Below are 12,350 nucleotides of genomic sequence, written 5' to 3'. Positions count from 1 at the left end.
CCGCCGGGATCTGGATGGCGGTAGGGGGGGTCGGAATCCCCGCGGCGGTGCAGCAAGCTGCGCCGCCGCGGAGGATTCAATGGGGCCGCGGTACACTGGCGGGACCCCGCCAGTGGTGCCGGTCCGACCGCGGCTTTACCGCCGCGGTCGGAATCCCCATTGGAGCACCGCCGGCCTGTCGGCGGTGCTCCCGCGGTCCTCCGCCCTGGCGGTCAAAGACCGCCAGGGTCAGAATGACCACCTATATTCATTAAATATTTCATAAAAACACTAATGTTAAAGGTACACAAATAATAGCATGTTTGCACATTCCATGGCTCATGTCATATTCCACCAATAGTTCATACAACATTGACCATAAAAATGTGAAAAGACTGTCAGTGCGGCGTTCCAAAGATTTTTTTTTTTAATCCCACCTTTTTCAGGACATACACAATGCATGATTTAAAATTATAACAAAACTGTAAAAAAAAACAGAACATGATTTACATTGTGGTATACAAAGGGTATAAAAAATTAAAGCTGATGTTTTTATTTTTTATTGATTTAGCCCCCAGTAGCCAGAATGTGTTGTGGGGTTCACACAAATAAATACTTGCTTTTGAATCAAGTCTCATAAGTGTGCATGTTCTTCCTAGATATGTGGCATTTGGGTGATTTTATATCTGGTGTCCATGGCCAGGGAATGCACCATACCGTAAACGTTTTTGAGTGATCCATCAAGCGGGGTCCAAGAAAAAGAGGGGTTCCTAAAATACACATTCCCTGTTAGTCTTTCAGTGGGAAAAATTTGACAAAGTTACAGTCAAAATGGCTAAACAGAATTATACCTAATTTGGCAGAAAGCAAGATCTTGGTTCCTTTTTGTAATTTGGGGCTTAGTGGTGCATTCGTGGAGGGTATTGCTATCTACCCTAGATATTACATTGTACATGACATCTTATATGATATTATTGACAATATCACTATAAAAATTGCAGTACAATTATTGGTGAGAAAACTGTGCATGGCAGGGGCACGAGTTATGGTTACCTTAGGACATGAGGTATAGTTACTTGAAATAACTCTAATTATAACAGCTGATTTTCTATAGTTTTGTGCATGTAAAATCTGAGCTGAACTATAACTTCCTGTAACCTTTGTTTTTTAGTGAATTTATATATTTATTTATACATATATTTATATGGAACTGTGCATTATGGGAGTTGGAGTTTGGTTATTGAAGTCACATGACTGTGTATTTAAAAAGCACTGGCTCACTCACACCTGCTCTTACTTACCTGTGAACAAGGCATGCTGTTGCCGAAACGCGTCAGAATTTGTTGTCTTGCTGCTCAGAAATGCTATTAAATGCTTGGATTTTAACATGGACTGGTGCCTGGGCTTTTTGTTTTTTTGGAGATATTTTCTGTGGGATGCTTCGCCCCAGTAACCCAGGCCGCCCTGCAGGGTCTGTGGCCCCTTACGGAGCAGGAGGTGTCAATGATATATATATATATATATATATATATATACGAATATATATATATATATATATATAAGAAGACTGGCAGAGAAAAGTGTTGAGGGCCACAAGGTGGCCCCTGCACTGCACACTACATTGATATGGGCAGTGTATAAGATTTTCTAGCTATAACAAAGCTTTAAACTTTGTTTTTTTAATAGAAATACATATATATATATATATATATATATATATATATATATATATATATATATATATATATATGGCAAAGCAAAAAATGGCACCGCACTCCCAGGAATAATAAAGTTTCTCCTTTGTTTATAAAAAGCACTCAATTGCCAATGATGCATTTCAACTAACCGTCTTTCTCAAAATGGCATCAGATTTCAATGAGTCCTTCTTTGCTGATCATTTGTACATTTTATTAAGAGGCATTCTGGTAGTTGGAGTCCAATGTTCTTTGCTTTGGGTTCTTTAACTGCATTACAACCAAGCCATCTCTTACCAGCCTCCAAATGCAGTCACATATATCTCATCCGGTACATATTGCCTCCTTATGCCTCTTAAGAACAACAGTACATTTTGCATTCCCTGGCCCGTAGACCTAAATCCTTCCAGGTCACGGGCTGCATCGTCACCAAAGTAGCAATTATGCAAAGGATATACCTCATATAATCCTGGAGATATATATTCTCTTATGGTTTAATTGGATGGCGTGATGAGAGTCCTTGCCTTCCAGGCTGTCGAAGTCTCCCAGTGTTAGTACACTACGCAGCGATTTGTATCACCGCAAATTTCTCCATAGGTAAAGATCTCTTTGCTGAAGGTGTCGGGTGCTGCTGCCACCTTAAATACAAAAAAAAACAAATTGGTCTCAGGGCAGCGCACCCTCACTGCTGGTGCTGGCGTTTTGGGCTAGACCATTACCCCAACATATATGTAAAACAAAAAAATGACACCGCACTCCCTGGAATAATAAAGTTTCTCCTTTGTTTATAAAGAGCACTCAATTGCCATTGATGCGTTTCGACTAACCGTCTTTCTCAAAATGGCATCAGATTTCAATGAGTCCTTCTTTGCTGATCATTTATACGTTGCCTCTTAACAACAAAAGTACATTTAGCATTCCTGGGCCCGTAGACCTAAAACCTTCCAGGTCACGGGCCACATTGACACCAAAGTAGCAACTATGCAAGGATATATATATATGTGTGTATACTGGAGCTGAGGCGCTTGTTTCTTTGGGTTCTGTCTCTGAGGAAAGGAAAGACGGGGACTAAGAAGTATTCATCCTTGATATATATATATATATATATATATATATATATAGGTCAGCTGGTTCATAGGAAAATGATTTTTTGAGTTGCTAACAACTTTGCCACCATTTGACAAGTCTCCACAAAACCAAACAGGTGATAATTATTTGCTAGTTTGTGCAGGGAAAGTTTTGGGGGGATCGCTCAAGCGAGAGCTGAGAAAAAGAGGGTCTCAAAACAAAATCCCAATCCATTTTCTAAAGACTTCTTTTACAGACAAAAACTGCTGAACGGAAGTACACCAAATTTGGCAGGAATCTAAATCTCGGTCCACAGATTTCACTTTTTTAGATTTGGTGTAAATCCGTCCAGTAGTTTTTGAGAAATCGAGGGTCAAAAATGTTGGTATATCTTGACGGTTGAGTCCACTAGAGTTTCCAGAGACTCTAATAGGAGTGCCAATTTAAAAAGGGAGAGTTATTTCTCTTGAGCCATCTCACTCTTATGGGAGTCAGACTCCCGCAGGACAAGTGTTCTGATTAGCTGGCAGAAACATGAGAGAAATGTTGCTGGCAGCCATTACAGTACTCAGGGACATGGGGCCAGATATGTAGGTAGCATTTTGCATGGAGCAAACTGCGAAAATCGCAGTTTGCGCCATGCAAAATGCGCATTGCGATGCTCGTTCACATTTTGCAAGTCGGTACCGACTCACAAAATGTGAATGCGACACGCAAATAGGAAGGGGTGTCCCCTTCCTATTTGCGACTCGCGCTGCAATGCTAAATTGCTTTGTGACCGAGAATGCGGTCGCAAAGCAATTCGCAGTTACCACCAGTGTCACAATGGTGGTAACCCATTCGCAAAAGGGAAGGGGTCCCCATGGGACCCCTTCCCCTTTGTGAATGTTGCCCAAAAAATGATTTCAGAGGAGGCAGTGGTCCAATGGGCCACTGCCTACTCTGAAAAAACAAAAACAAATGGTTTCGTTCTTTTTTTGTATTACAACTCGTTTTCCTTTAAGGAAAACGGGCTGCAATACAAAAAAAAAACTGCTTTATTTAAAAAGCAGTCACAGACATGGAGGTCTGCTGTCTCCAGCAGGCCACCATCCCTGTGGGTGCAGGGAATCGCTATGGGGTCGCAAAATGCGACCCACCTCATTAATGTTAATGAGGTGGGTTTTTGCGACCCCATAGTGATTCGCATACAGTGTCTGAGAACCCGTTCTGCATCCGAATTTGCGATTCTGAAATTGCGAGTCGCACCAACTCGCAATTTCCAAATCGCAAATTCAGAAATTGCTACATCTGGCCCTTAGTTCCCTGTCCTGAAGTAAAAAAAGAAAAATAGTATAAGTGGACAGGGTAGGGATGCCCTGAGCCCCTAGGCCCATTGGGGGAACCCAGAGGGACCTCTGGGACCAAAAACCAACATAATCAGTCAAAAATGTGGTGATCCTACTGGAGTTCTGCGCCATCAAAAAACAAAATGGCAGCGAGCCACATTTATTAAGTTTATGCCCCCTCGGTGCTGTATTCATAAAATAAAGCAGACTCCCCCTCATCAAGCCATTAAAGGTCCTGGGGAGTCCACCCAGAGGATGAAATTTGCATGATGGGGGAGGGGGGCACACGGCCCCCTTTTCTGAGACTTTTAAGACCCAAGAGAGCCCACCCTCTGGGCTGAGTTTAGCTTATATGTAGAGGGGGCCACATGCCCCTCATCCCTGAGCCTCTAACAGCCCCAGGGATCCCCCGCTTCAAAAATTTTACAAAATGGGGAGGCGGGCCAAGAGGCACCCCCACTCGAGCCATAAAAGGCCCACGGACCCCATCCCTAGGGGCAGCTCAAATGCTCTGTCCCAGAGCCCATCCCGAGGACATAGCAGTTTCCCACCTGTGGCGCAGGCAAGGAAACCTGTGTTGGCTCCCGCTTGGCTTGGTGGGAGCATTTTTTAATCTCCCACCAAGCAGGAGCAAGCACTAAGGGCCTGTTTTAGATCTCGGTGGAGGGATTACTCTGTTGCAACTGTGACGGATATTCCATTCAGCGAAAATCTAAATACCATTGTTTCTATGGTATTTAGATTTTGGCAGACGGGATATCCATCACCGTTGCAATGGAGTAACCCATCTGCCAAAATATCAATCAAGCCCTAAGTCTGTTTCCAGAAGGTGAAAGCTTTAAAAATGCTCACACCCTCTGGGAGCAGACTTTTGGTCTGTTTCCCTATCGGCACTGATGCAGGTAGGAAAATAGATCAAAATTTTGCTTGCTCACAGAGGGAACAGCATTAGTGCCTGCTCGTTTGGACAGGTGCAATGTCAGCAGCCTCTGTATGCGGGGAGCCATCTGGGCCAAAGGGGCTTTGGGGCTGCCCCATGACCCCCAACGACTATATGGTGGGTGCCCTGGGTGGGGACCAGGGCACCCAGCTTTAAGTGTTGAAAACCCCAGGGATGGGAGTCCCCTTCACTTTATTTAAATAAGTGGCCCTGGTGGATGGGGTCCCGAGGGCCTCATGGAGCTTGGGATGCAGGCCACACAGCCTCCTCCTCTTTCATAAAAAAGTGTGTATGCCCCCCCATTAAGTTTAGTAATAACCCTAACAAGGCTTGGGGGGCACTCAGGCCCCTCCCTTTTCATTAAAAAAACAGCATGGTGTGATGAAGGCTTGTGGAGGGGGAGCAATGCAGCCCTACTCCACGTTCATAAAAAACAGGCTGTGGGGGATGGGGTCCCCCAGGGCATTATAAACTCGGGATGGGTGCAACATGGACAGCCCTCCACTTTCATAAAGAAAGGCCCTGGGGCATCAGGTTCCCAGGGCCTTATAAGGCTCTGGCGGGGGGGCAGGCGCCACCCCTTTCATTAAAAAACAGCCCTGGGGAGTAGGGCCTTATAAGTCTCAAGGAAGGGGCCACATCCCCCCTCCCCTTTAAAAAAAAAGGCCCTGGTGGATGGGGTCCCCAGGGCCTAATAAGGCTTGTGGAATGGGGGCACTTGGTCCCCCTCCCCTTTAAAAAACTTAAGGACCTGGGATCCCCAGGGCCTAATTGTCTTAATTAGGCTCAGGAAGGAGGGCAATGTGGTGCCCCTTCCCCTTTAAAAACCATAAGGCCCTGTGGCCAACTCTGCACTGTGCATGCATGGGGGGGAGGGTTGATTTTACATGTGGTAATAAAATATTACTTAAAGTTAAAAAAAACTTGAAATTGACTAAAAAAACAAACCAGTGATGTCATCAATGATGTGATTTGAAATGTCATCAGTGATGTCTTAAATGATGCCAGAGAACCATGTAATGTCTGACATAACATAAGAGGTCATAAGCAGTGCAATGCAGGGGCGCATGTTACAGTTAGCTCCGCTAACTATAAGTGGTGAATTTCTGTGTTTTTTAGTTCAAGTGTTAAGGTTGTCACTGACAAATTCACCTACCTATAACGTTACTTTAACCTTATTTCTTTCGGTGAATTTCTAAGCTTTTATCACACTGAGATGGAGTGCAAGGATCTGGGCCGGACTGGAGGTACCCCGGGGGTACTTCTCCGCATGCCGGCATAGAGGTCAAACCTCTACGTCATGCTGACTCTCGGGAGGAAGAGACGGCGCCAGGACAAACAGAAAGCCGCCGGCAAGGAGACGCGGAGAGGAGACGCGGGGAGGAGAGGAGAGACGGACCGGAGAGGAGACACAGACAGGAGAGCAGATGCGGACCAGAGAGGAGGCGCGGGCCAGAGCGGAGAAGTGGACAAGGTCAGAGTCGGCGACACGGAAGCGGAGGAGGAGTGCAGAGAATCGAAGGAGCGGACGGAAAGCAACCGAAGAGAGATGACCACAATGGAGGGCCTTGGAGTCCGATGGCAGGGAACACCACATTGGAACGCGCCTCAAGGAGACTGAAGGAGAGACAGTGCGAAGAAGCCGGCCACATTCCAGGAGGAACGTCTCCTCACCAGGTATGGGACACGAGCTGGGGAGGGGAGGGAAGTTTAAAAGGGCACTGCAACTGAGGAGCACTTGTTTATTATTTACTAGAAGACCCAAGAAAAAAATCACTGACCAAAGGAAAGACAAGGCACTGGGTGAAAGGAACCACAGTACTAAAATTATAAGCAAGAAAATGTGAAAGAAAAAAAAAGGTATATTAAAGGCAGTGAGACAGAGAGCAAGGGCGTCAGAAAGGGAATAGTAAAGAGCACTCTAGATACTAACCGACTCATGGGAGGAAAGGGCACAGGAGAAACAAGGAAATAAACAAGGACAGAAACCAGGGGAAAAGATAAACCAGAGAGGAAAGACCAATACCTACCAGATAGCCAAAAACGTACCTTTTCTAAAACGGGCTTCTTGTTTTCTCTCCCTCTCCCAGTGGATGATCTGCTGGGTCCCTGAGGCGCCAACCTGTAACCGAAAAGAAAAGACAATAAGGAACAGGAAAGAAGGAAAAGAAGAATATAGTCTACAGACATACAAAATAAGTAGAGATAGAGAAAGATAAGGAAAAGGAAGAGACAATTATTGGAGAAAACAAATAAAGAGTAAATCCGTAAACCCCAAACTGCGTATTCACGTATCCATTTGTACTTACCTGACACAAGTGGTGTCAGAAGTGGGATTCTATCTTCCTACAAGACAGGATAAATAAAATGGAGGAGAAACCCACCCTGGCAGATATGTTCGCCCAGTTAGCCAAAGGCCAAAAACATTTACAGCTAGTGTGGGAGGAACAAATCAAAGAGGCTAAGGAAGAGCGTGAGACTTTACAAACCGCATTCAAAAGTCAAGCAACGATTATTGCCAATAATCAATTAGTACACGAGACCGCAATAGGGAAGCTCACAGAGACAATAGTTACAACCAGAGTACACCCAAATGTCCCTAGTACCGTATTACAGAAGTACCAGGAGAATGATGACCCGACGCATTTTTCACAAACTTTTAAAGGGTAGCAAGTTCGGCTAATGGGCCGCCAGAGAGATGGGGACAATATATTGCTCCTTTACTAACGGGGCCTCTACAGGCTGCCTATCAAGCAGTAAACCCAGGTGGCATAACCCCATATGTGGACATCAAAAAGGCTATCCTAGAACGTGTGGGATTAGACCGGGAAAGTTATCGAATCTGATTTCGACGTACTAAATGAGTGAGTCCCGAGAATCCCCGTACTCTTTATTACATGGTACACCATAAAGCTAACAAATGGTTGACCCCTGCAGACACTACCAAGGAAGAAATGTTTCAAGCCACAGTATTAGAACAATATCTAGAAGCATTGCCTACATCCACGAGGAACTGGATCAAACAACAACCAGGCCTGGACAACTCCACTGCGGTGGAACTAGCTTGTGCTTATCACCGGGCTCCAGACCTTCGGGGCTCAAGCTATAGAACAAATTCTCCGCTTCCTAAGCCCTCCCCCCAATCTTTCCCTATCAAACCGTTAACTGGGTCAAATATAGAAAAACCCTACCCTTCTCGAGGCCCCCTAAAAGAACCCATGGCGAAACCCCAATGTTTTAACTGTGTGGAATGGGGACACATTGCACAATATTGTCCTCAAAAACAGAATCAAGGGGAACCAATGGAGATAGGGATGGCCAGAGGAAAGGTATTGTGGTTAGGCAATACCATTACTTGATACTCTACATTCCTTGGTGTGAATCAAGAAATAAAGAAAACACTAGTAGACTCCAGTTGTAGTCAAAGTGTCATCAATCACAAATATGTCCACCCAGAACAATGGGTAACGGGAAAAGAGGTACTGATCATGTGTGTACACAGGGATAGTAAAACATACCCAGTCGCTATCATACAGGTGAAATGGTGAGAAAAAGAAGAATCCATTATCGTAGGAGCCATCCCTGTCTTCATCGAGGAACTCATTATAGGAACTGATTATATATAATTTCCCGAACTCCTAGATAGCCTAGAACATACTAATCAGACCGAATCCTGGTGGGCTGAGGCTACTTTTTCCTCATCAGAAATAGAAAACACTATGCCCAGAGAAAAGCTAACAAGGTCACAAAAACTAGAGGAAAAGAAGGCCTACTATGGGGAGGATAATGGTAATAATGAACCTAACCCTAATTCCAAGAAGCCGATATCCTCGGTCGCAGGACAATTCTGACAGTCTCAGCAAGACGATCCTACTTTAAAGCACACAAGGCATGCTGCTCTGACCAAACAGAATCACACAGTAGGTCCATATTTTCACATTAGCAATGATTTACTGTATCGAGTAATCCCTTAACCAGGGAACAGGAAACCACAATTGTTAGTTCCAAAAGATTACCAGGACCAGGTACTTCACTTAGCACATGGGGACACGGGGGAAGGTCATATAGGAAGAGAGAAGATGGAAGAATATATAACAAGGAGATTTTATTGACCGAGGATATATGGTGACATAAGAAAACATTGCCAACAATTAATTAACCCCTTTATGGATCCCAAGGCTCACCTCCTTCTGTTACCTATTATAGAGACCCCATTCACACAGGTGCGTATGGACCTGGTGGGTCCATTGATACCTTCATCTAATGGTCACCAATATATCCTGGTTCTTGTAGACTATGCAACTAGATATCCGGAGGCCATACCTTTGGCAAGTATGACTACGAAGAGCGTGGCTCAAGCCATGAAAGAATTATTTTCCTGAGTCGGAGTCCCTAAAGAACTCCTAACCGACCAGGGAACCCTTTTCATGTCCCGGTTAATGTCCGAAAAATGTCAGACTCTGGGCGTCCAACAAATACGGACGTCAGTTTACCATCCGCAGACAGACAGTCTTGTAGAACATTATAATAAAACCATCAAGAATCTCCTACGGAAAACCATAAACGATTCCGCTAGGAATTGGGATAAAAAATTACCTTTGGTATTGTATGCCACAAGTACACATGTGCAGTCTTCCACTGGACATAGCCCGTTTGAACTCCTGTTCGGAAGACAACCCCGGAAAATGTTAGAAATGATGGCGGAGCAGTGGGAGGAAACAGACAAGGAGATAAAAGACATACTTACCTATACTAGCAAATTACAAGACAGTTTACATACAGTATGGGAGGACGCCCACACTCAACTAAAAGAGACCCAGACGAGACAGAAGGCTCAGTATGATACTAGAAGTAAGAACCGTGACCTAACTATAGGACAAAAAGTGTTAATACTCCTGCCTACGACTGAGAATAAATTGTTGGCCCGTTGGCAGGGACTGTATACCGTCCTTGAAAAAATCACCCCGGTAACAAATAGGATTGAAATACCCGTAGGATAAGATAAAAGTCAAATATACCACATTAACCTGTTAAAGACGTGGCATGAGAAAGAAGACCAGAATGTAGATCTGTATGTTACTACCTGCCCTGAGTCAGAAATACCAAAATTTCCTACCCCTCCTGAGTCCAAACAAGAAAGCAAGCCCCACTTTGGTTCTAACCTTACCCCTTCCCAACGCCATCAACTAGAAGAAATAGTACAGAAGCACAATAGAGTGATTTCTACAAAACCTGGTAGGACTCACCTCATAAAGTATCGCATTCGTACCCTAGATGGTAGTCTCCCGACAAAGACCCTACCTAATACTGGAAGCCAGTAAGCAAGTGTTGGTAAAAAAGGTCATGGAAATGATAAAAGCAGGTGTTATTGAACCATTGTCCGGCCCCTGGTGTTCCCCTATAGTATTGGTTCCCAAACCTGATGGGTCTATTAGTTTCTGCATAGATTTTCGACAGTTAAATTCCCTATCACACTTCGACACTTACCCCATGCCACGCATATATGAGCTTCTAGAAAGATTAGGACATGCAAAATACCTAACTACTTTGGATTTAACAAAAGGCTATAGGCAGATTCCCCTAGAAGCAGCAGAAAAGAAAAAAACAGCCTTTGCAACACCCTCTGGGTTATATCAGTTCACAGTATTACCCGTTGGGTTGCATGGGGCTCCAGCCACCATTCAAAGATTAACCGATATTGTGTTGCGACCTTATCAAGATTATGCGGCAGCATATCTAGATGATTTTGTAATATACAGTAAGACATGGGAGGACCATTTAACTCACTTATCAGACATACTAAAAGCTCTTCGACAGGCTGGCTTAACTGCTAACCCGGACAAATGCAAAATTGCTCAGAATACAATCAATTATTTAGGTTATGTAATTGAAAACAGAACACTCAAACTACAGATATAGAAAGTAGAAGCCATCACTCAAATACTAGTCCCAAAGAACATAAAAGATGTAAGAGGCTTCCTGGGTATGGTTGGTTATTATAGGCAATTTATTCCACACTTTTCTGACATAGCCGCTCCTCTTAAAGCTATGTTGGAGAAGAGACGACCAGATCACATAAACCAGTTGACCGAACTAGAGAGGCAACGATTCTTCAACCTAAAGTCCTTACTAACCACCAAACCGATCTTACATTGTCTGGATTTTCACAAACCATTTCAATTACAAACTGATGCTTCCGACCAGGGATTAGGAGCAGTGCTATCACAAGAAGGAGACGACGGCCAATATCATTCAATCGTATATATCAGTAGAAAACTGCTACCTAGAGAAAAACATTATCCCACAGTGGAGAAAGAATGTCTTGCGATAAAATGGGCAAATGAATCTCTTCAATACTATCTCTTAGGAGGGCCCTTTACCCACCTTACGGACTACGCCCCACTAACCTGGACATCGAAACACAAGGATACGAATTCCCGAGTACTCAGTTGGTTCTTATCATTACAGCCCTTTTTATTTCAGGAATAGCACTCCCCAGGATCCCTTCTTTCCAATGCTGACTTTCTATCTAGGTATCCAACCAACCCGTGGCTCCAACAGCCACTCTCAAGGGGGAGGGAATGTGATGGAGTGCAAGGGTCTGGGCCCGACTGGAGGTACCCCAGGGGTACTTCTCCGTATGCCGGCATAGAGGTCAAACCTATACATCTTGCTGACTCTGGGGAGGAAGAGGTGGCACGAGGACAAACAGAAAGCTGCTGGCAAGGAGACGCGGAGAGGAGAGGAGATGCATGGAGGAGAGGAGACACAAAGAGGAGAGGAGACGAGGGGAGGAGAGGAGACGCAGAGAGGAGAGGAGACGCGGATAGGAGAGGAGAGGCGGACCAGAGAGGAGACGCAGACAGGAGAGGAGACGTGGGCCATAGAGGAGACGCGGACCAGAACGGAGAAGGGGACAAGGGCAGAGTCGGCGACCCAGAAGTGGAGGAGGAGTGCAGATAATCGAAGAAGCGGATGGAAGGCAACCAAAGATAGACAACCACGACGGAGGGCCTTGGAGTCCGACAGCAGGGAACACCACACCGGAACGTGCCTTAAGGCGACTGAGGGAGAGACGGTGCGAAGGAGCCGGCCACGTTCCAGGAAGAACGCGGCCTCACCAGGTACGGGACACGAGCTAGGGAGGGTCGGGAAGTTTAAAAGGGCACTGAAACTGGGGACCACTGGTGTTTTCTTTATTATTTACTATAAGACCCAAGAAAAAAATCACTGACCAAAGGAAAGACAAGGCACTGGGTGAAAGGAACCACAGTACTAAAATTAAGAGCAAGAAAATGTGAAGGAAAATAAAATGTATATTAAAGGCAGTGAGACAGAGAG

The 12,350-nt window shown here is 44.8% G+C and overlaps 1 protein-coding gene across 2 annotated transcripts in view; it reads right to left on the bottom strand.

Moving 5' to 3' along the window:
- Positions 1-1,751: 1,751 nt before the first annotated feature.
- SPATA2 (spermatogenesis associated 2) overlaps positions 1,752-12,350 on the bottom strand; it is a 175,997-nt gene continuing 165,398 nt past the window's right edge. The window contains exons 7-8 of one of the 2 annotated variants that reach the window (XM_069243659.1): positions 7,059-7,131; positions 1,752-2,311 (exon numbers count right to left, since the gene is read on the bottom strand). In XM_069243659.1, the coding sequence (XP_069099760.1) occupies positions 7,064-7,131 (68 nt within the window). In that variant the 3' untranslated portion in view covers positions 1,752-2,311; positions 7,059-7,063. The remainder of the gene's footprint in view (positions 2,312-7,058; positions 7,132-12,350) is intronic. The other variant, XM_069243661.1, reaches the window with a different exon arrangement.

Source organism: Pleurodeles waltl, chromosome 7, assembly GCF_031143425.1.
Source record: "Pleurodeles waltl isolate 20211129_DDA chromosome 7, aPleWal1.hap1.20221129, whole genome shotgun sequence".
Lineage (NCBI taxonomy): Eukaryota > Metazoa > Chordata > Amphibia > Caudata > Salamandridae > Pleurodeles > Pleurodeles waltl.
This window is presented reverse-complemented; position numbering and strand designations above follow the sequence as displayed.